We start from the raw sequence: 20758 nt of genomic DNA, 5'->3' as shown, positions 1-20758 counted from the left end.
CCCGAAGGTCAAAAGTTAAACTGAAAGACATAAAAATGCATTGGAGACTGCTTGAAGATGCTTTTAGTTACAGAAGAAAAAAGTAAAAAGCTGGAGGGAAACTGGTTAAATAACAAGGCAGAAGATTTTATGTAGCCTTTAAAAATGAAAATCCAACCCAAGAGAAACTAATAAAGTAGACTTTGCAGATAAAATAAGAACATAAGAATGGCATACAGGGTCAGACCAAAGGTCCATCTAGCCCAGTATCCTGTCTTATGACAGTGGCCAATGCCAGATGCCCCAGCGGGAATGAACAGAACAGGTTATCATCAAGTGATTCATCCCCTGTTGCCCATTCCCAGCTTTTGGCAAACAGAGGCTAGGGGCACCATCCCTGCCCATCCTGGTTAATAACCATTGATGGACCTATCCTCCATGAATTTATCTAGTTTTTTCTTTTTTTTTTTTAACCCTGTTCTAGTCTTGGCCTTCGCAACATCTTCTGGCAAGGTTGATCATGGTCAGCAAATTAAACATAGGTTTGTAGTGTGATGAGTCTACAAAAAAAAGTTTATGGGCTATTAGGCTGCGTATGCAGAGGTGTTATGAAGCAGAGAGGCAACTGTTCCACTTTATATGGCTCTGGGGTACCTGCACCTGGACACTGCATGCAGTTCTGGGTACATTGTTTATGGCAAGATTGTCAAATGGGGAGTTCAGAAAAGAAAACAAAAATGATCATGAGGATCCAGGGACTGACTCATAAGAAAATCTTGATCTAAATATGTATAGCTTGATTGAGTGATGGAACAAAGGAACTTGGATATCACGATGTGTGAAGTAGAAGAACCTGTTAGTTATAGAAGCCTATAAATATATGAAGGGTATAAAAAACAAATGTGGTACATAAGAATGGCCCCGATGAGTCAGACCAATGGCCCATCTAGCCCAGTATCCTGTCTTCCAACAGTGGCCAGTGCCAAATGCTTCAGAAGCAATGAACAGAACAGGTGGTTTGAGTGATCTCTCCCCTGTCCTCCAGTCCCAGCTTCTGGCGGTCAGAGGGTTAAGGACACCCAGAACATGGGGTTGCGTCCCTGACCATCTTGGCCAATGGTCATCGATGGACCTATTCTCCATGAACTTATGAATTATTTTTTTAACCCAATTATACTTTTGGTCTTCACAACCTCTCCTGGCAATGAGTTCTGCAGGTTGACTGTGCATTGTGAGACATATTTCCTTATGTTTATTTTAAACCTGCTGCCTGTTAATTTCATTGGGTGACCCCTGACTCCTGTGTTATGTGAAAGGTAAAAAATGTGAAAGTGGGGCTATAAGTAGGAGTAATAAGGTGGAAAAGAGAGAATCTAGGCCAGGACAAACTACGGCCCGCGTGCCAGATCTGGCCCCTCAAGGCTTTGGATCCAGCCCGCAAAATTGCCCCCTGTGGTGCCACGGGCCCCGCGCCTCTCTCGGAAGCAGCCAGCGCCACGTCCCTGCGGCCCCCAGGCCGGGGGGGAGGAGGAGGCAGAGGGCTCTGTGCGGGGAACCGCGGTCAATTGGAGTTTTGGGGGAGGTACCTGGAGGCGTGGCAAGGGCAGCGCATGTGGAGCCCTCTGCCTTCCCCTCTCCCAGGGGCCGCAGCGCTTCCTGGAGTGGCACAGCATGGGGCCAGGGCAGGGATTCAGGGAACCTGCCCTGGCCCCAGTGCGTGCCGCTGCCACCCCGGAGCCGCTTTAGGTAAGCGATGCCAGGTTGGAGCCCAAACCCCTCCTGCCCCCCGCCCACCAACTCCCTGCCCCAAGCCCCCTGCCTGCACCTCGCACCCCTCCTGCACTCCAACCCCCTGCCCTGAGCTCCCTGCTGCACTCTCCATCTCTGTGTACCCTAACCCCCTGCCCTGAGCCCTCTCCTGCACTCTGCACCCCTCCTGCGCCCCAATCCCCTTCCCTGAGCCCCCTCATAGACCCTACACCTCTCCTCTGCCCCAATCCCTTGCCCTGAGCCCCTTCCTGCCCACTGCACCCCCTCCCGCACCCCAACTCTTTGCCCCGGCACTGCATACAGTTTCCCCACCCAGATGTGGCCCTCAGCCCAAAAAGTTTGCCCACGCCTGATCTAGGCTAATGGTCAGGAAAAGTTTCTTAACAATGGGAGGAATCAGGCTGTGGAATAGCCTCCCTAGGGAAGTGGTGGAAACCTCAGTGCTTGGGACTTAAAAAATAAAAAATAAATAGGTCAAAGTGTTGTAAGGAATGATCCTCCATTGGGTTGGAGATGAACTGAATTATCTAATATGAGGTGGGGATAAGCATGCTGTTTTTTAAGTGTGGTTCTTGTTAGGAAGATGCTGTTTCTCAGACAATGGAAGACAATTAAAAGGTTATGTAACTCTGAAAAAAGAATAAGACGACTTGAAAAAAGCATAGTAAAGGCCAACTTGAGTACTTGCTTTCCCATAATGCATAAAAAAATTAGTGAAGATTAAAGATGAGTTTAACCTGATGACAAATACCTGTTCCATAATACATAGTCTAAGACCATTACTATCCCAAGATATTGGGTAAAAAGTGATTCTTAAGACTCAGACACTCTAGTTACATTAGTTAGGATAGAATTACAGAGACTATACATTCTTGTATTGAAACACATAAATGGATGACAATCTGAGGGCTAGGTGCAATATTGTACCATGAGGAGATATTTCTCATCTGGGTTCATTATGGTGATTTCAGGTTTTCCTCTGAAATATCTAGCATTGGCTGTTCTTGGAGATAAGATTCCAGATTAGGTAGACCATTCATATATCAGTTCTGTGTTCCATAGTGTGACAAGACAATAAAACTTGATTGGCCTTTCGACCCTTAATTTGTAATTGCCATGAGCTGGGAAGTTACAGCTGTGGGGGTGGTGGCGGAGGGAAATTCCTTTTCTGTATTACTTTGGTAGACATTCCTAAATTTTAAGTTTAGAGAAAGCTGCATTGGTGCAAGTAATGATTTCTGCTGTGACTTCCCATGGCAGGTATGTGAGAAGCATGTGAAGGATGTGATTGTGTAATTAGTAGCAATGGGCAAAGTTCTGCTGGTTTTAGCCACTCAATCATCTTTTTAGAGGAAATCATTTTGTTAGTTAACTCTCTTCAATTTTGTTTCAGAATTCCCGAAATTCACTTCTGACCTCTTCTGGATTTGGAGCCTCTCTCCCAACTGCATCCCAGTCTTTGGCATTTGATGATGGAAGAAGCCAATCAAATGGAGTATTGTCTCCAGCAAACAAGCCTGTTGGGTTTCCATTTGGTTGTAGCACTGGGCAAGAGACTCAGAAAGACTCTGATCTGTCAAAGAACTTATTTTTTCAGTGCATGTCCCAGAATCTGCCCTCCAGTAACTATTTCACGGTCATCTCAGAGAGTTTGGCTGAAGAGCCCTCTAGTCGGGACTCATTCAAGCAGAGTGCAGACAGTCTGGGCTCTGGGATCTGTAAAAGTAAATCTCTTCTTGCAGCAGACACTAAACCCGCAGCCCCATCTGGCAGTTCTGTGGACCGGAAGCTGCCCTTGGAGTCTATGCCCACCCTCACTCCAGCCTTTTCACGAAGCCTCTTGAATACTCGACCTGCAGATAATCATGAAAATCTATTTTTACAGCCCCCAAAACTGTCCCGAGAAGAGCCCTCCAATCCTTTCCTGGCATTTGCTGAGAAAGCAGAACTCAGTCCTTTCAGCAGCTTTGCATCTTCATCTCAGACCGTATCTATATCCCCTTCAGCTATGGGTCTAAAGGCTACCTCTAGCTGGCCAGAATCACACACCTCAACAGACTCCTCTTCTCTAGCTAAGAAGAAAGCCTTGTTTATAACAACAGATTCCTCCAAGATGGTTTCTAATGCTCCTAGTTCAGCTGCTGTTGCTGGTGTTCAGAGCCCATCCACTGTGGGGAATGGCCGTTCCAGCTCACCCACTGGCAGCCTGACACAGCCTATTGAGATGCCCACGCTTTCCTCCAGCCCAACAGAAGAAAAGCCATCTGTTGGGCCTGGGCAGCAAGACAATCCTCTCCTGAAAACTTTTTCTAATGTGTTTGGCAGGCATCCACCTGGCTTTTTCTCTTCACAGGCAGAGTTTGCACAGGAGAATAAAGCCCCCTTTGAAGCTGTGAAAAGGTTCTCTCTAGACGAGCGGAGCATGACATCCAGACAGGACTCAGATTCTAGTACCAACAGTGACCTGTCAGACTTGAGTGATTCTGAGGAGCAGCTACAGGCCAAGGCTTGTCTAAAGGGAATCCCAGAGCATCTGATTGGCAAGCTTGGCCCCAGTGGAGAGCGGAATGCTGAACTGCTGCTGGGGAAAGGGAAAGGGAAGCAGGCCCCAAAGGGCCGGCCTCGCACAGCCCCCCTGAAAGGTGAAGGGTTCAGGGCAGAGCAGGAATACGCGAGAACATGAAGGGATGGGATACTGTTTTTTGCACTGCACTTTTTCTGTATGGCAAACCTTGTGATTTTTCACCCTGGTATAAACCCGCATTACTAATACAGGCACAAAATATTAGTAGAGAAAAAAAGCTTGGAGTTTTTAAAGGATGTGATGTTTGATGTAAGAATATCTGTGGGTACATTCACTAGGGAGAAATGGACAAGCTAAGAAAGTTCCGGGCACAGTTAAGGGGCATGCTTCAGAATTAAAGTTAACCATTAACAGACTTTCCCATTGGCATGTTGTTCCGTCTATTAAGGCAGTTTTACACTTTCATTTGAAGCATATGGTACTATCCAGTGCTCTGAGGCAGAGGACTGGATTGTATACATCCTTGGTCTTGCCAATTTGGTGGACTCTATGCCATGTTGGAGGTGAGAAGAGTAAAGGGTTGGAATTGCTTGGAGATGCATTTTGCTAGTTTTTCAGCATTTTGAGTGTATACAACATTATTCAGCCAAATTGTTTTTCACATTCTGCATTATTTCTTTCTAAAATGTCCATCACTGAAGTGGTGTGGCATGTTTGGGGAGCCTATTGTAGGCAAAAGTTTCTATCAAAACTAGGGGGAGCAGTCTGCTGTGCAAGGGGTAACCCTGGGTTAATTACTCTGGAAGGAATGCATTTTTCAGAGAGGATCTTGGAAAATATGCTTCTTGGAGTTGTCCATTGCTGTTGTAGTTTGACTGACTGGGTTCTCACTTTTCCCCTTTCATACAGTTGACCAGTCTGTGCTGAAAGACATGAGTAAGGTGAGGAAGCTGAAGCAGTCAGGAGAGCCTTTCCTCCAGGATGGATCTTGTATCAATGTAGCCCCTCATCTGCACAAGTGTCGGGAGTGTCGTCTGGAGCGGTATCGCAAGTTTAAGGAGCAGGAGCAGGATGACTCAACTGTGGCCTGTCGCTTCTTCCATTTTCGGAGGTGCTGAATCTCTCTGCTTCATATATAATGGTTTTGCAGCACTTCAAACTTGTGACATGCTAAGTATTTTGTTCTTGGACTTTTTAACTTACCTGGGCATCCTAATGAAGGTTTTGACCATTCTGAAAAACTGTCACCTGGCTAGAGTTCTATCCTTGTCCTGCAAGGAGAACAGCTGCCATTGCTGTTATCCCCCTTCAGCTAACTCTAAAGCTACAGCTATATGACACTAACTGGATGGCTTCATGCCAGGTCCCAGGAGACTGAATTTGCTTCCAAATATCAGTAAAATTTCACTGCTGGATAGTAAGGTCCTGTACTGAAATAACTATTCTTTTCCATCTTTCTTTAAAGAGAGTTTGGGACAGAGTATTTTTAGCCTAGCTAACAACTAATTGAATGTTCCCAGTTCAAAGCTAATGTTGGAGAAAATTTGTAACTGACCTTAAGAGTAGCTGTCTCTCTCTCCATGGTACACCAACCATTTGCCCAATTCCTTAATGGGTTGTAACTCTTGATCTCCTTAACCAGGCCCTACTGACTGCGTGCTTGCATGGTTTGGAGAAAGATAAACAGCTAATTTTTAGAGAAATAAAAAGCAGTGACTCCAATGCACAGTATTCTACTACAAAATCATCATCTTTGAGTACTGGCTCACGTACATTCCACATACACCATTGTCCGAGTTTTTTCCTTCAGGCCGGCTCTAGCACCCTCTGGTGCCGCATGCTCATGTGCCGGTATAAGAGGTGCTGCCAGCCATGCACCCTCTCAGTTCCTTCTTACTGCCAGTGATGGTTGCTGGAACGACCCCTCTTGCTTTGGCAAGACTTCTTTTCAGTGGTTTTTGGCCTCTGGTTCATAGTTTAAGTACAGTTTTAGTGCATATAGATATTGTAGTTAGCGTTAGTGTAAATAGATAATCCCTATTGTTGAGGGACTCTTTTCACCCTGGAGCAAGGCTTCAAACCGTGCGCCTCCTGCAGCAAACCTATGCCCATGAGCGACCCACACTCTAGCTGCTTGAGGTGCTTGAGAGAAACTCATGTGAGGGACAAGTGCCATATTTGTCAGAACTTTTGGACGCCACACAAAAAAAATAGAGGAATAAGACTGAAGGCTATCCTAATGGAAGCCGCACTTGGACCGGCCTCGGAGCCAAGCTGCTTTAATTCGACACCAAGCACTTTGGCCTCACTGTGAAGGGCTTCTCTGGCACTGTACTCTGCCCAGCACTGTTCATCTCCAGTGCCAAGGATGAAGCACAAAAAGAGAACCGACAGTGCAGAACAAGGACAAGCATGACTGCCATCCACTCTACCCGCCATCCCTGTCCCTCTTCAGGGACCCTTCTCATGAGCAACTCCTTGCCAAGGAGTTGCAATCCCTCCTGTGGATGGGGGCCATGGAGAAGGTTCCTCAAGACTTGAGAGGAAGGGGTTTTACTCCCAATATTTCCTGATCACAAAGGACAAGGGGAGCTTTGGCCCATTTCGGACCTGTGGCACCTCAATAGATATCTCAAGAAACTGAGGTTCTGCATGGTCTCCTGGGCCTCCATCATTCCTTCCCTGGGTCCAGGGTACTGGTACACCTTCCTCGATTTAAAGGATGCCTACTTTCACATTTGTGTCGTCTGTGGCCACAGAAGATTTCTCAGGTTTATTGTAAACCAATGCCACTACCAATTCACTGCTCTCCCATTCGGTCACCTTCTGAGCTCTGGGTCTATTGATAAATGAGCAAAAGTCAACTCTTTGTTGCAGTTCAGAGAATAGTGTTTACTTGGGGTAGTGCTCGACTCAACCGAAGCCAGAGCTTTCCTTTCGCAGACCCAATTCCAGACTGTCGGATCAGATATCCAAAGCCATGCTCTTGGTGGGCGACATCCCTCACCTCCTAGGCAGAGGCGTGGCCAGGCAGCTCTGGTTCCCAGCCAATGGGAGCTGTGGAGCTGGTGCTCAGGGTGGAGGCAGCATGCAGAGCTGCTTGGCCATACCTCCACCTAGGAGCTGAGGGAGGGGGATGTTCCCATTTCCAGGGAGGCGCAGAGCCAGTAGGGAGCCTGCCAGCCCTGCCACCCCACCAACCCTCTCCACCCCCCCAGCACCAGCGGAGGTTCAGGGTCGCTGACCCCCTTCACTCCACCCCAAGCACCAGTAGCACCCCCAGGCACCTCCCATTTAGTCAGGGGTACATAGTACAAGTCATGGACAGGTTACAGGCCAAGAATTTTTGTTTACTGTCTGTGACCTGTCCATGACTTTTACTAAAAATATCCATGACTAAGGCTATGTTTTAGTCATCCTGGATCACAAGCTAAATATGAGCCAACGGTGTAACATTGTTGCCAAAAAAAAAAAGGGGGGGGCAAAAACATCATTCTGGGATGTATTAGCACGAGTTTTGTAAGCAAGACGTGACAAGTAATTCTTCTGCTCTACTACATGCTGATAAGGCCTCAACTGGAGTATTGTGTCCAGTTCTGGGTGCCACATTTCAGGAAAGATGTGGACAAATTAGAGAGAGTCCAGAGAAGAGCAACAAAAATTATTAAAGGTTGAGAAAACGTGACCTATGAGGGAAGATTGGAAAAAAATGGGTTTGCTTAGTATGGAGAAGAGAAGACTGAGAGAGGACATAACATACATAAAAGGTTGTTACAAGAAGGAGAGAGACAAATTGTCCTCTTGAACATCTGAGGATAGGAAAAGAAGCAATGGACTTGTATTGCAGCAAGGGTGGTTTAGGTTTGACATTAGGAAAAACTTCCTATTAGGGTGGTTAAGCACTGGAATAAAAGTGCCTAGGGAAGTTGATGAATCTCCATTAGAGATTTTTAAGAGCAGGTTAGACAAACATCTGTCAGGGATGGTCTAGATAATATTTATTCCTGCCATGAGTGCAGAGGACCGGACTAGACCTCTCAAGGTTCTTTCCAGTCCTACGATTCCATGACTCTATCTCGAAGAACAACAGTTACAGAAAGTTAGTAACCATTTTATTTTGTGTTTTGTTGAAAAGATGGTTGGGGGAGAGGCGGTGCTTTATGTCTCTCCCTTCATTGGTTTTAAAGCTAAATTAGTACTGGGGTGAGGAGTTTGATTGACCACTCTGGAGAAATAAGTTCTCCTCTTAGAATAGAGAGTACAGCAGAAGTGCAAGCTTCCCTGATATGTTGTGGTGCCCCCACCAGATGTACATCAACTTTGATCTAGGAGGCTTCCTCTGTGACTAAAGAGTTGTTCTTCCTTTGACAACTGGCATTGGTTTCTGCTGAGACTGGTGGCATGTATGGTGGGTATTTTGCATGTCCAGTATAAACCAGGCTGAGATTAGTTCTAACATGTCAGCCGTTGAAACAGTTGTCAAGTTACATCAACTTTGTCCCTGGTGGGGACCACATTTTTAAAGGTATTTAGGCATAGCTACACCCAGCATTGCAATGCTGAAGTCTGTCTCTTTTTTTTTAAAGGGATTTAGGAGCTGAAATCCTATTGATATGCCTAAATCCTGTTAGAAAATGACTTAGGCTTCTAAATCAGTTAGGCATTGTAACGCTAAGTGCAGCAGCACCTCTAAATACCTTTAAAAATCTGGGCCTAACAGTGTAGGCTGACTTTGAGTTAGTAGGGAAAGGCTCTGTATTCTGTCTGTCTGTCTGTTCCCCCCCCCCCAGTATTTTTTCAGAATCTAGGAAATAACTTGTGCTAAGAGTCAGAATGGAGAACAGTGCACAGGACTTTAGATACTGTCACCTACCAGACCAGATAACTCCAGATGACTTTTATCACCGTGGTCCTGTGACACTTTTCAGTACTGTTGTTTCCCAAACCTAAATCATTTTCCTTATGTAGAGCTCCCCATCACCGCTTGCTTGTAAGGGATGGATCCGTTTCCTATTAGCTGTCTACTGCCATTGCCTTCACGTAACCTACTATGCCTTTCCGGATATAGATATGAATTGTACTGGTTGAAGAGTATAGATGTAGAGGAAACCTTTCTTCTCCTCTCTGTGTGCATGTTGTGACGTGGATGGCTGCAGAAGGTAGATAGCAACCATTGTGCTCCTTGTTCACTAGCTTATACTGTTTTGTTTCAGACTGATATTTACTCGGAAAGGTATCCTACGAGTGGAGGGATTCTTAAATCCCCAGCAGAGTGACCCTGATGCCATGAGCCTGTGGATTCCGTCATCTTCCCCTGCAGAGGGTATTGACCTGGAGACCTCTAAATATATCCTGGCCAATGTTGGGGACCAGTTCTGCCAACTTGTTATGTCTGAGAAGGAGGCAATGATGATGGTGGAGCCACACCGTAAGTTGTTGGTTTTACTCCTTTTTGTAATGTCTGTACAGTACAGTGGAATGGGACTGAAGCAGGGCTATCAAGCGATTTTAAAAAAAATTAAACATGATTAAACAATAGAATACCATTTATTTAAATATTTTGAGATGTTTTCTACATTTTCAAATATATTGATTTCAATTACAAAACAGAATACGTGTACAGTGCGGTCTTCATATTTATTTTTGATTACAAGTGTTTGCACTGTAAAAAAAATTAAATAGTATTTTTCAATTCACCTAATATAAGTACTGTAGTGCAATCTCTTTATCATGAAAGTTGAACTTACAACTGTAGAATTATGTACAAAAAGCTGCATTCAAAAATAAAACAATGTAAAATTTTAGAGCCTGCCAAGTCCCCTCAGGCCTACTTCTTGTTCAGCCAGTCGTTCAGACAAGCAAGTTTTTTTTATATTTGCAGAAGATAATGACCGCTTCTTGTTTACAATGTCACCTGAAAGTGAGAGCAGGCATGCTCATGCCACTTTTGTAGCCGGTGTCACAAGATATTTACATGCCAGATGTGCTAAAGATTCATATGTCTCTTTGTGCTTCAATCACCATTCCAGGGGACATGCATTCTGCTGTCACGGGTTCTGCTCGATAACGGTCCAAAGCAGTGTGGACTGACGAATGTTCATTTTCGTTATCTGGGTCAGATGCCACCAGCAGAAGGTTCATTTTCTTTTTCGGTGGTTCGGATTCTGTAATTTCTGCATTGGAGTATTGCTCTTTTAAGACTTCTGAAAGTATGCTCTACACCTCATCCCCCTCAGATTTTGGAAGGCACTTCAGATTCTTAAACCTTGGGTCGAGTGCTGAGCTATCTTTAGAAATCTCACATTGGTACCTTGTTTGCGTTTTGTGAAATCTGCCGTGAAAGTGATCTTAAAACCAAATGTGCTGGATCACCATCCGAGACTGCTGTAACATGAAATATATGGCAGAATAAGGTAAAACACCAGGAGGCATACAATTCTCCCTGAAGGAGTACAGTCACGAATTTAATTAATGCATTATTTTTTTTAACAAGCACCATCAGCATGGAAGCATGTCCTCTGGAATGGTGGCTGAAGCATGAAGGGCCATAAGAATATTTAGCATATCTGGCATGTAAATACCTTGCAATGCCGGCTACGAAAGTGCCATGCAAATACCTGTTCTCACTTTCTGGTGACGTTGCAAGTAAGAAAAAGGCAGAATTCTCTCATGTAAATGTAAACAAACTTATTTGTCTTAGCAATTGGCTGAAAACCTAGTAGGATTGAGTGGACTTGTAGGCTCTGAAGTTTTACATTGTTTTTTGTTTTTGGGTGCAATTATGTGGTTTAAAAAAAAACAAACCCACAACAAAGAAACCCCTACATTTATATAAGTTGCACTTTCACGACAGAGATTGCACTACAGTAATAGTATTTTTCAATTCACCTCAGACAATTTCTTTTGTTTATCATTTTTATAGTGCAAATTTGTAATAATTAATATACACTTTGATTTCAATTACAACGCAGAATACAGTATACATGAAAATGTAGAAAATCATCAAAATATTAAATTTCAATTGGTAATCTATTGTTTAACAGTGCAATTAAAACTGATCAATCGCGATTAATTTTTTTAATCCTGCTTACTTTTTTTTGAGTTAATCACGTGAGTTAACTGCAATTAATTGACAGCCCTAGACTGAAGGAATAAAATTTGATCCCCGTTGTAACACTTCGGCTTTCCTTCTTCCAAAGAGGAGGTTGTGTTTCTTCCTCTAGAGTGTGAGAGAAACTGAGACCATCTTCAGGGAGTTCCCTCTTCCGTCAGAGCAGTTTGTCCTGTGAAAGAACAAATAAGTTTGCCAGAAACTGTTAATTCTATATTAAACAAGGAAATGCAAAAATTATTTTCCTTCAGCAACTGACTGACCCAAGACCCTGAGAAAATGGAAATGAATGTAATCTAATCTACTGTTCACATAAGCAGCTCTACTTTGGGATAGAGTAAGACTTTGAGCCACTGATCATGGATGCATATACTATTTATTGTGATTTCTTAATGGCTGAACTTCTTGAATCCACTGCAGACTGCCTGTACAACCAAAATTCACTCCTTTGCACCATCCTAACATAGTACAGCCCTCATCTCACCCCATCTTGCCTCCTCTAATGCCCCAAGAAAAAGCTGAGCTGATTATGGGTCCAGATGATGAAGATGTCATCATGTAGCGCAAGTAGAGTAGGGGCGTTAGGGGATGAGAGCTGAGGAAGCGTTGTTCTAAGTCAGCCATAAAAATGAAGGACGATCCCTCACTCTCTCAGATCTTGGGAGACAGGCCAGTCCTCGCTTACAGACAGCCCCCCAACCTGAAGCAAATACTCACCAGCAACCACACACCACGCAACAAAAACACGAACCTATCATTGCAACAAAGCCCGTTGCCAACTCTGTCACATATGTATTCAAGGGACACCATCATAGGACCTAATCACATCAGCCACACTATCAGAGGCTCGTTCACCTGCACATCTACCATCATGTGCCAGCAATGCCCCTCTGCCATGTACGTTGGCCAAACCGGACAGTCTCTACGCAAAAGAATAAATGGACACACATCAGACTTTAACAATTATAACATTCAAAAACCAGTCTGAGAACACTTGAACCTCCCTGGTCATTCAATTACAGACCTAAAAGTCATAATACTCCCACAAAAAAAACTTCAAAAACAGACTCCAATGAGAAACTGCTGAATTGGAATTAATTTGCCAGGTGGACACCATTAAATTAGGCTTGAATAAAGACGGAGTGCATGGGTCATTACACAAAATAAAACTATTTCCCCATGCTAATTTTTCTCCTACTGTTACTCACACCTTGGAAATGGGCCATCCTGATTATCACTACAAAAGTTCTTTTTCTCCTGCTGATAATAGCCCACCTTAATTGATTAGTCTCATTATAGCTGGTATGGCAACACCCATTTTTTTCATGTTCTCTGTGTATATAGATCTTCCTACTGTATTTTACACTGCATGCATCCAATGAAGTGGGTTTTAGCCTACAGAAGTTTATGCCCAAATAAATTTGTTAGTCTCCAAGGTGCCACAAGTATTCCTCGTTCTTTTTGCTGATAAAGACTAACCCAGCTACCACTCTGAAACCTAAGAAAGAAAGTGTAACTTTCCTTAACTCAAATGGTTCAAAATTTTCTTCACACTTACAAAATCAGCTTTACCTTTTGGTAGAAACCATGAATAGAGAGCCTTCCTGTTTAAAGAAAAAATTTCAAGAAATTGAGTATGTAAAAGAGGGAAACAATATTTTTGTAATTAAATATATTCTCTGTTTAAGAGTTAAAACCAGTGGGTTCTCTCTCACTTTGTAACTTTTTTTACATATTTACAACATCCAGCTGAAAAATTGTTACCTAGATTTAAATAGTTTGCCTTTTTTTTCAAAATTGGAACAAAGTTATTTGACACACCTACCAACATTTACAAATTGTAATCCTACAGGTTTTAGTTTATATTTACATTAATTCAGATAAATGCTCCTGAATTTTGATACATATTAGTAGTTTTACACCCATGCCCACCTTATGCCTATTGTATGTACTCCCCAGATACAGTTCATTCTTTAGTCACCCATCCACTGGTTCTGTATGCGCACCCCCCCCCAGACATGCTAATTCTATGGCTTTTCCTTATAGACACCTCTAGTCTGTGGAGAAATCTCCACCAATTGGCTGCCTTTCCCCTACTTGAAAGGGAAGGGCAGCAAATCGGAGCTGCTACACATGCTGATAGCCAACTTTATCCTTCAACATGTGCAGCAGGTAGAACTCTTGCCTTCCAGCCACATAAACAAAAGACTGAAGTACTGGTGAAGTACTCATTTTGTTAATACCTAGCTGACTCTCTCAGATCAACTCTTCACCCTTCCCTGGATTTTCCTGCCTCCGCTTTCACTAGCGACAGTGAAGAGAGTGAAACTACTGCCGCCTCTTGTCCCATTAGATAAATTGTTGCCTAACCAGTGAGGTCCCAGTCAGTGGATAAGATTCCTGGAACACCCTTAGCTCACCCACCCTTGGCCAGTGCCGTCTCCCTCCCCCGCCTCCTACCAAAAAAAATTACAAACCACCCAAACATGAAACAAATGTGTTGCTGTCTGGTGGCTCTCCTCCCCTCCCCCACCCCCCCAAGTCTCTGCCCCCGTGCATTGCCTTTGATATGCTGCCCAGTCCACTCACATACCCCTGCTCTAATGTGAAGGCTTGTATCCTTCCATCCTGCTATCTTTAGGGGGTGGCCCCGTTGTGCAGCCCCCATCCCAGAAGAGCACCAGGATCTTCAGGGGAAGGGACATGCCACTTCCCCCACCCAGCAGGGCCTAGCTTGGCTGACAGACAGAGCTATGCTAGATTCTATGATCCAGCTCTGCCAGCGCAAGGAGAAGCTCCGTTCCTGTGGTGATATAGGGGTATTGCTGCCCACAGGTCTCCTTCAGTACTCCCAGATAGCTTTTGCATTGAGACCTACTCTAGTGTAGACTGTCTTGTGCTTCAAGATAGCATGTGGGGCTACGCACTGGGCTGTGCAATCCATTATCCAAGTGTTCATTCGTGAAATGTTCCTCCTTTTCTTTGTAGAGAAAGTAGCCTGGAAGCGAGCTGTCCGTGGTGTGAGGGAGATGTGCGATGTATGTGAGACAACCCTCTTCAATATTCATTGGGTTTGTCGCAAATGTGGTTTTGGAGTCTGTCTGGACTGTTATCGGCTGAGGAAGAACCGTCCACGTAGCGGTGAGTACCGGATTTGTCCACACCCCTTTTAACTGGCTAGTTTCCAGGTAAAAAACTTGTGAGAAATAGCTGAGTTTTTAAGGGTGAGTTAGGGAGTACTGGTGTGAGAGGTTGGAGGGGTTTGACAGAGTGGGGGAGGTGCAGAATGAAGATTTTTTTTCTGTTCTGTTCTGCCCTGTACGCCCCTGCTGCCATCCTATCTTCCCTGTTCTTCGAGTGCTTGCTCATGTTGATTCCAAGTAGGTGTGCATGCACTGCGTGCACATTCGTTGAAAGGTTTTCCCTTAGTGGTACCTGTCGGGTTGGGTGTGGAGACCCCTGGAATCGAGCCTTTATGGCGGTGTATATAGGTCCTTGCCGACCCACCACCTCTTCAGTTCCTTCGTACTGCCATTGACAGTCGTAAGAGCTGCATGTCTCTCTTGTCTTGGCAAGTATATTTCCTAGTGATCGGACTCTTGATTATCCTGTAAATAGTTCATTAGTTAGTGTTAGTCTTAGTAGTTAGTTAAATAGAAGTGGGGGGCTTCCCCTCTTGGTCTTCGGGGCATGCCTCAATCCCAAAGGTTTAAGCTGTGTGGTACCTGCCACAAGCCCATGCCTACAGGGGACACCATGACTCCTGCCCTAAGTGTCTGGGGGTGGCGCACATCAGACCAGATCACTGCAAGATCTTCAAAGGGTTCTGCCCGTGAACAAAGAAGGAAAGGTACTTCAGGCTCAAACAACTCCTTATGGAGGCAGCCCTCCATCCCCAGCTGGCTCCGGGCCACTAGGACTCTGCACTGAGTACCTCCATGTGAAGCACTCTGGCATCCGTTAGAGAAACGGCACCAAGGAAGGACTCTAGGCATAGAGACCCTCAGCACCATCACTCCCCGGCCCTGAAGCCTGCGGAGACAACACAGCACCACTCTTGCTCACCGGTCCCGCCTAAGCGGCACAAGAAGATGGATAGAGGGGTGCTTGCCCACAGTGAGAGCAGTGTGCGTCCTGTGCAGGGGCATCTGGCGCCAGTCTCACAGGAGTCAGCACTATTGACTTCGGGCCTGCAAAGGGGTCCGGCAAGTCGGATGCTGTTGGATTCTCCTGCTAGAGTGTGCCACGTGGAGGAGCTGGATCTCCCTTCCACCCCAGACACATTTGAGGCAGCCAGGGGCTTGATTGCCATGACGGCTCCACAGTCCCGCACCAGCCAAGACAGACCCGGCACCATCTAGAGGCAAGCCTGCAATGATGAGGCATCACTTGCCTTCTCCGCTTGGCACCACCGTGGTCTACGTGCTCAGGTTCCTCATGATTGGACTCGGAGGCAGATTCCTACAATTCTAGGCGCAGTCATCACCGATCAGAGCGGCGCTGCTACAGGCAGGAGATGGGGATGGTGCTGTGGCAGGAGCCTGCGCAATGGCTTTTCTGGACCCCGTGGTCATACTACCAGCCCAGGGCACTTTACTCCAGGGACTCCCAGTTTGTAATTTCAGAAGGACGCACCCTTTACCACCTCGGCACCACCCCCCGCCTGGTACCCTGGTGGAGGAGGGTACTGCAGCAGCGAGGTGCTCCCTCCAAATGGCGTGGGACGTGTCCGACTTGCTGGCTAGGGTGGTTGCATCGGCAGTGGTTATGAGGTGCAGCTCCTGGCTTCGGACTGCTGGCCTGTCGCAGGAAATGCCGGACTCAATTCAAGATCTCCCATTTGATGAGAATGGTCTCTTTGCAGAGCAGACTGATGCACGGCTGCATGGCCTAAAGGACACTCTGGCCACCCCTTGCTCTCTGGGTCTGGATATGCCACAATCAGTGAGGAAGCAGTTCCGGCCGCTGCCAAGGCTTTGGCAGCCTGGACCAGGGGTCTGCAAGAAGAAGGGATAGAGACACGAGCTTTAGTCATCGCTGCCACCCTTCCTCCTCCCACTCCCCTGTGCACCCCAGCCTGGCAAAGCATCTTGGGGGCCAGAAGCACTCATTTTTGAAGGTGCACTTGAGGTGCGTCTCAGTCAGCTCCCCAGATCCGCCTTGTTCTTTCCTCAGCGTCTTTGTCCCTACCATTCAATCTGGTTGTGGGTCCTTGGACCACTAGGTGCTAGGGGGGCTTGAATCTCGTGCTGTCGCAGCTCATAGGGGCCCCCCTTTGAGCCTCTGGCTTCCTGCTCTCCTCTTCTTCTCTCCTGGAAGGTTTCGTTCCTGGTTGCAATAATGTCTGCACACAGGATGTCTGAGATCAGGGCACTTACTTCAGAACCGCCCTGTATGGTATTCTACAAGGATATGGTGCAGTTGCAGCTGCACCCAGCTTTCCTGCCCAAGGTAGTTTCCCAGTTCATACCGGCCAGGATATATACTTACCTGTCTTCTTCCCAAAGCCTCATAAATCAGAAGAGGAATGCAGGTTACATGCCCTGGACGTCAGGAGGGCGCTTGCCTTCTACATTGACAGGATAAAGCTGTTTTGCAGGTCAACACAGCTGTTCGTTGCAGTGGCAGACAGGATGAAAGGCTGCCCAGTGTCTGCTCAGAGGATTTCATCCTGGATCACTGACTGCACCCGCTACTGCTATGAGCTGGCGAAAGTGCCTCTGCCGGCAGTCGTAACAGCACAGATCATCTAATTTGACCTTCGTATATCACAGGCCACAAACCCCACCCAGGACCTGCACACTAAACCTAACAACCAAAATATCGCAGCCTACAGGAGACTAAACTATTATGTGCCACAAGCAGAGAATAGGAGGATCCAAGCTGCACAGTGCCGGAGGCCCCTGCAGAGTCAGGAAATTAATTTAGTTATACCCAGATAATCCTGTCAAGTGACCCACATGCTGGAGAGGAAGGTGAAAACCTCCCAAGGTCACTACCTATCTGACCAGGGGAAAATGCCTTCCTGACCCCACATATAGCAAACAATTAGATCCTGAACATGTGACTGAGAGAATGTTTGGTGCCACATCAAAAGTCACATCTCCAGCTGAGGCCATCTCTGGTGCTTCAGAGGAAGAAGACAAAAAACCCAACAGGATACATTTTGTGTGTGGGGGGGGAGGGGAACCTTTCCTGACCCCTGCAGGTGACTGGCTGCTGCATGTTATTTAGGGACATAAGCGGGAAGGGACCTCAAGGACTTCCAAGTCACCCACCCTCCCCCATCACAAGGACCCCCCATCATACAATCCCACTTACAAATTTGTCCAGCTCACTCTTAAAACTAAGTAAGTTGTCCCACTCCAGCCCACAACTTCTATTGGGAGGCTGTTCCAGAACCTCACTCTTCTGATGTTTAGAAACCTCCTTTTAATTTCCAGGCTGAATTTTTTCATGGACAGTTTATACTCCTTTGTTCTTGTGCCAACATTGTTCTTGAACTTAAATAACTCTTCACCCTCCCTGGTGGTTATCCCCTTCCCACTCCCAAGGTATTTATAGAGAACAATTGTATTCCCTCTCACTCTTCGTTAGGCTGAACAAGCCAACCTTTTCCTGTCTCCTCATAGGCAATAAGATGGCCAGAGGAATGGAGGGCCTACTGGCTCTTCTCTAAAACAAGGGGGCATTGAAATTTAAAGGCAGCAAGTTTAAAATGGGTACAAGGAAATACTTTTTTATATAACACAAAATTAGCCTGTGAAACTGATTGCCACGAGGCCAAGAGTTTAGCACAGGGGAGGGCAATCTATGGCCCACAGGCCGGATGCAGCCTGTCAGGGGTTTCAGTCTGGCCCGCGGGATTGCCATCCCCCTGGCACCGTGGGTGTAAGGCAGGGTCCCTGCCTGCCCTAGCCCAGCGCTGCTCCTAGAAGCAGGCAGCGCCACTTCCCTGTGGCCCATGGGGGCAGGGGTGCAAAGGGCTCAGTGTGCTACCCTCGCCTGCAGACACCGCCCCCCACAGCTCCCATTGGCTGGGAATGGGGAACCGTGGCCAATGGGAGCTTCAGGGCTGGTACCTACAGGTGAGGGAAGCGCACAACAGAGCCGCTTGCCCCACACCACCCTCAGGAGCCACTGCCAGACATGCTAGTCGCTTACGGGAGTGGCGCAGGGCCAGGGCAGGCAGGGCGCCTGCCTTAGCCCCGTTGCATGCCACTGCCATCCTGGAGCTGCTCAAGGTAAGTGGGGCCGGGCCAGAGCCTGCACCCTGAACCCCTCCTGCCCCTCAACCCTGTTGCCCTGAGCCCCCTGCCGCACCCCTTCTGCACTCCTGAGCCCCTTGCATACCGCACCTCCTCTCACACTCTATCCCGCACCCCACCGCCATGCCCCAGTCCTACATTCATGGCCCTGCATACAATTTCCCAACCCAGATGTGACTGTCAGGCCAAAAAGTTTGCCCACCCCTGGTTTAGCAGATTAAAATAAATAAAAATCAAGAGTTTTGGAAGCAATATAAACCCTGAAGCTTTAGAATATAAATAAACCTGTAACAGTGAGGGGGTTAGCCAGAAACTGCCTATGGGCAGATTATTCTATAGCTGTCTTCTACAGGGCTTTTTGCACCTTTTCCTGAAGAATCTGAACTGACCATCTTTGGAGAGAGGATATTGGACTAGATGGACCACTGATCCAATCCAGTATAGCAATTTTTGATTCTAGTAATTAGTTTTGCATTGTGGCAGAGGTTTGTTTTTTTTCCTGAAGTCAAAGGATGGTGACATCCTATTTTATTCCTGGGCATGTAGGAAGAGCCCGTTCTCTCAGTGTGAAGAGTAAAATATGAATTATTTCAGTGCTCACCACGGGCAGACAATCAGATTTTGTGTGTGGCTGCTCCAAGGTATGATTTGCTTAGTGTAACCTTCATTGAATAAGCATTCTTCTCACACTTAATAAAAAAGCATAAATAATTACAATTATTTGGGGTGTGTATATATATTTATAAATCATTTGCATTGGAGTAGTGTCTAAAAGCTTCAGTTGGGAACAGGTCTCTGTTGTGGTAGGTGCTATACAAACAGACTAGACATATAATCCCTGTCCAAAAGATCTTGGAATTAAGTTTAAGATACGATGCCATGAGTGGAGTATGAAATGGGAGATAGAGGAGTGGCGTAACTATAAATTCATGCTGTTAAATAGGCTGATATGGTGGGCACAACTTGATGGTTCAAAATCAGGCTTTTAAAATAAACTTCTTGTCTCTCAGACTGCCTTTCAACCCAGTCATCGTTAATTGGCTGGCATCTGGTAGGTATCATGGCAGAAGTAGATTTTGAGAGATTTGACGATGGAAGGATAGCTGCTTTGCAAATCAGTTCAAAAAAGGCATTCTGTGTAAGGCACAGCAGAGAAGAAGTAGACAAATGGATGGGCAAGGCTGTCAATCATTGACTGGAGGAATGGGAGTGTGACAGATTAAGCAGCAAGGGATAGAATATGAAGAGCTTTAAAGATTAGAATTAGAAGCTGGAATCTATCTAATGGGGAGGTACTGTGATCAGAGCAACATGATTTAGCAGCTTTGTTTTTGTATGAATTGGAGTGGGCAGAGTGGGAGCCAAGAAGTTGATGTGGGTTCCGTACTGATTGACTTTTACTGCAGATCCCTGAGTTACCATTTCACAAAACTTTGTGCTCACCAGAACTGGGAGGTGGTTAATCCATTGTTCTTTGCAGCTCTGAGATTAAACTGAAGCAACAAACAGTCACATAGAGCTTGTCTTCACTGCATTGTTAGCTCAAGGGATAATTTAGCTTTGCCACTAACCAGACTGCTGTCCGTGTGCAGAAATACCTGGCTTAAATAGTGCTTTGAACTCAAACCAGCTGGTTCCTGTACTGCAGAGGAAGCAAATTACAGCTAGTAATGCTGTGGGGATTCAGCAGTTTGAGTTACAACAGCTCATCAGCTGCTAATCAAATCACTCTCTGTAATTTGAGTTTTTTGTAGTGTGGTTGCTCAATCAGGATATGCAAGCTAGGCTAGCTGGAGTGGAGTAACAAGTATATTCAAGTCTTGTGTTACAGCAGCACAGCTACAGCGCTGTGGCAATGCTCTTGTTGTGCTGTAGTGCAGATGCTTTCTACAGTTACGGAAGGGGTTTTTCTATCACTGTAGTAGCTAGGTTGATGGAAGCATTCTTTTGTCCACTTAGGCGCGCCTACACCATGGGTTAGGTTAGCATAACTATGCCAAATGCACCCCCTGAGCAATGTATGTTATGTTATGTTAGTTATGTCTATCTAAATTTTAAGTGTAAATCAGGCCTAACTTGAGCTAACTGTTGCAGTGAAGAAATATA

The 20758-nt window shown here is 45.9% G+C and overlaps 1 protein-coding gene across 5 annotated transcripts in view; it reads left to right on the top strand.

The window, feature by feature from the left end:
- KDM3B (lysine demethylase 3B) overlaps positions 1–20758 on the top strand; it is a 111389-nt gene that overhangs the window by 57652 nt on the left and 32979 nt on the right. For all 5 annotated transcript variants that reach the window (XM_039485822.1, XM_039485819.1, XM_039485820.1 and 2 more), the window contains 4 exons: positions 3143–4391; positions 5183–5384; positions 9487–9701; positions 14373–14525. In XM_039485822.1, the coding sequence (XP_039341756.1) occupies positions 3143–4391; positions 5183–5384; positions 9487–9701; positions 14373–14525 (1819 nt within the window). The remainder of the gene's footprint in view (positions 1–3142; positions 4392–5182; positions 5385–9486; positions 9702–14372; positions 14526–20758) is intronic.

This window comes from Mauremys reevesii, linkage group 8, assembly GCF_016161935.1.
Source record: "Mauremys reevesii isolate NIE-2019 linkage group 8, ASM1616193v1, whole genome shotgun sequence".
In the NCBI taxonomy this organism is placed as follows: Eukaryota; Metazoa; Chordata; order Testudines; family Geoemydidae; genus Mauremys; species Mauremys reevesii.
This window is presented reverse-complemented; position numbering and strand designations above follow the sequence as displayed.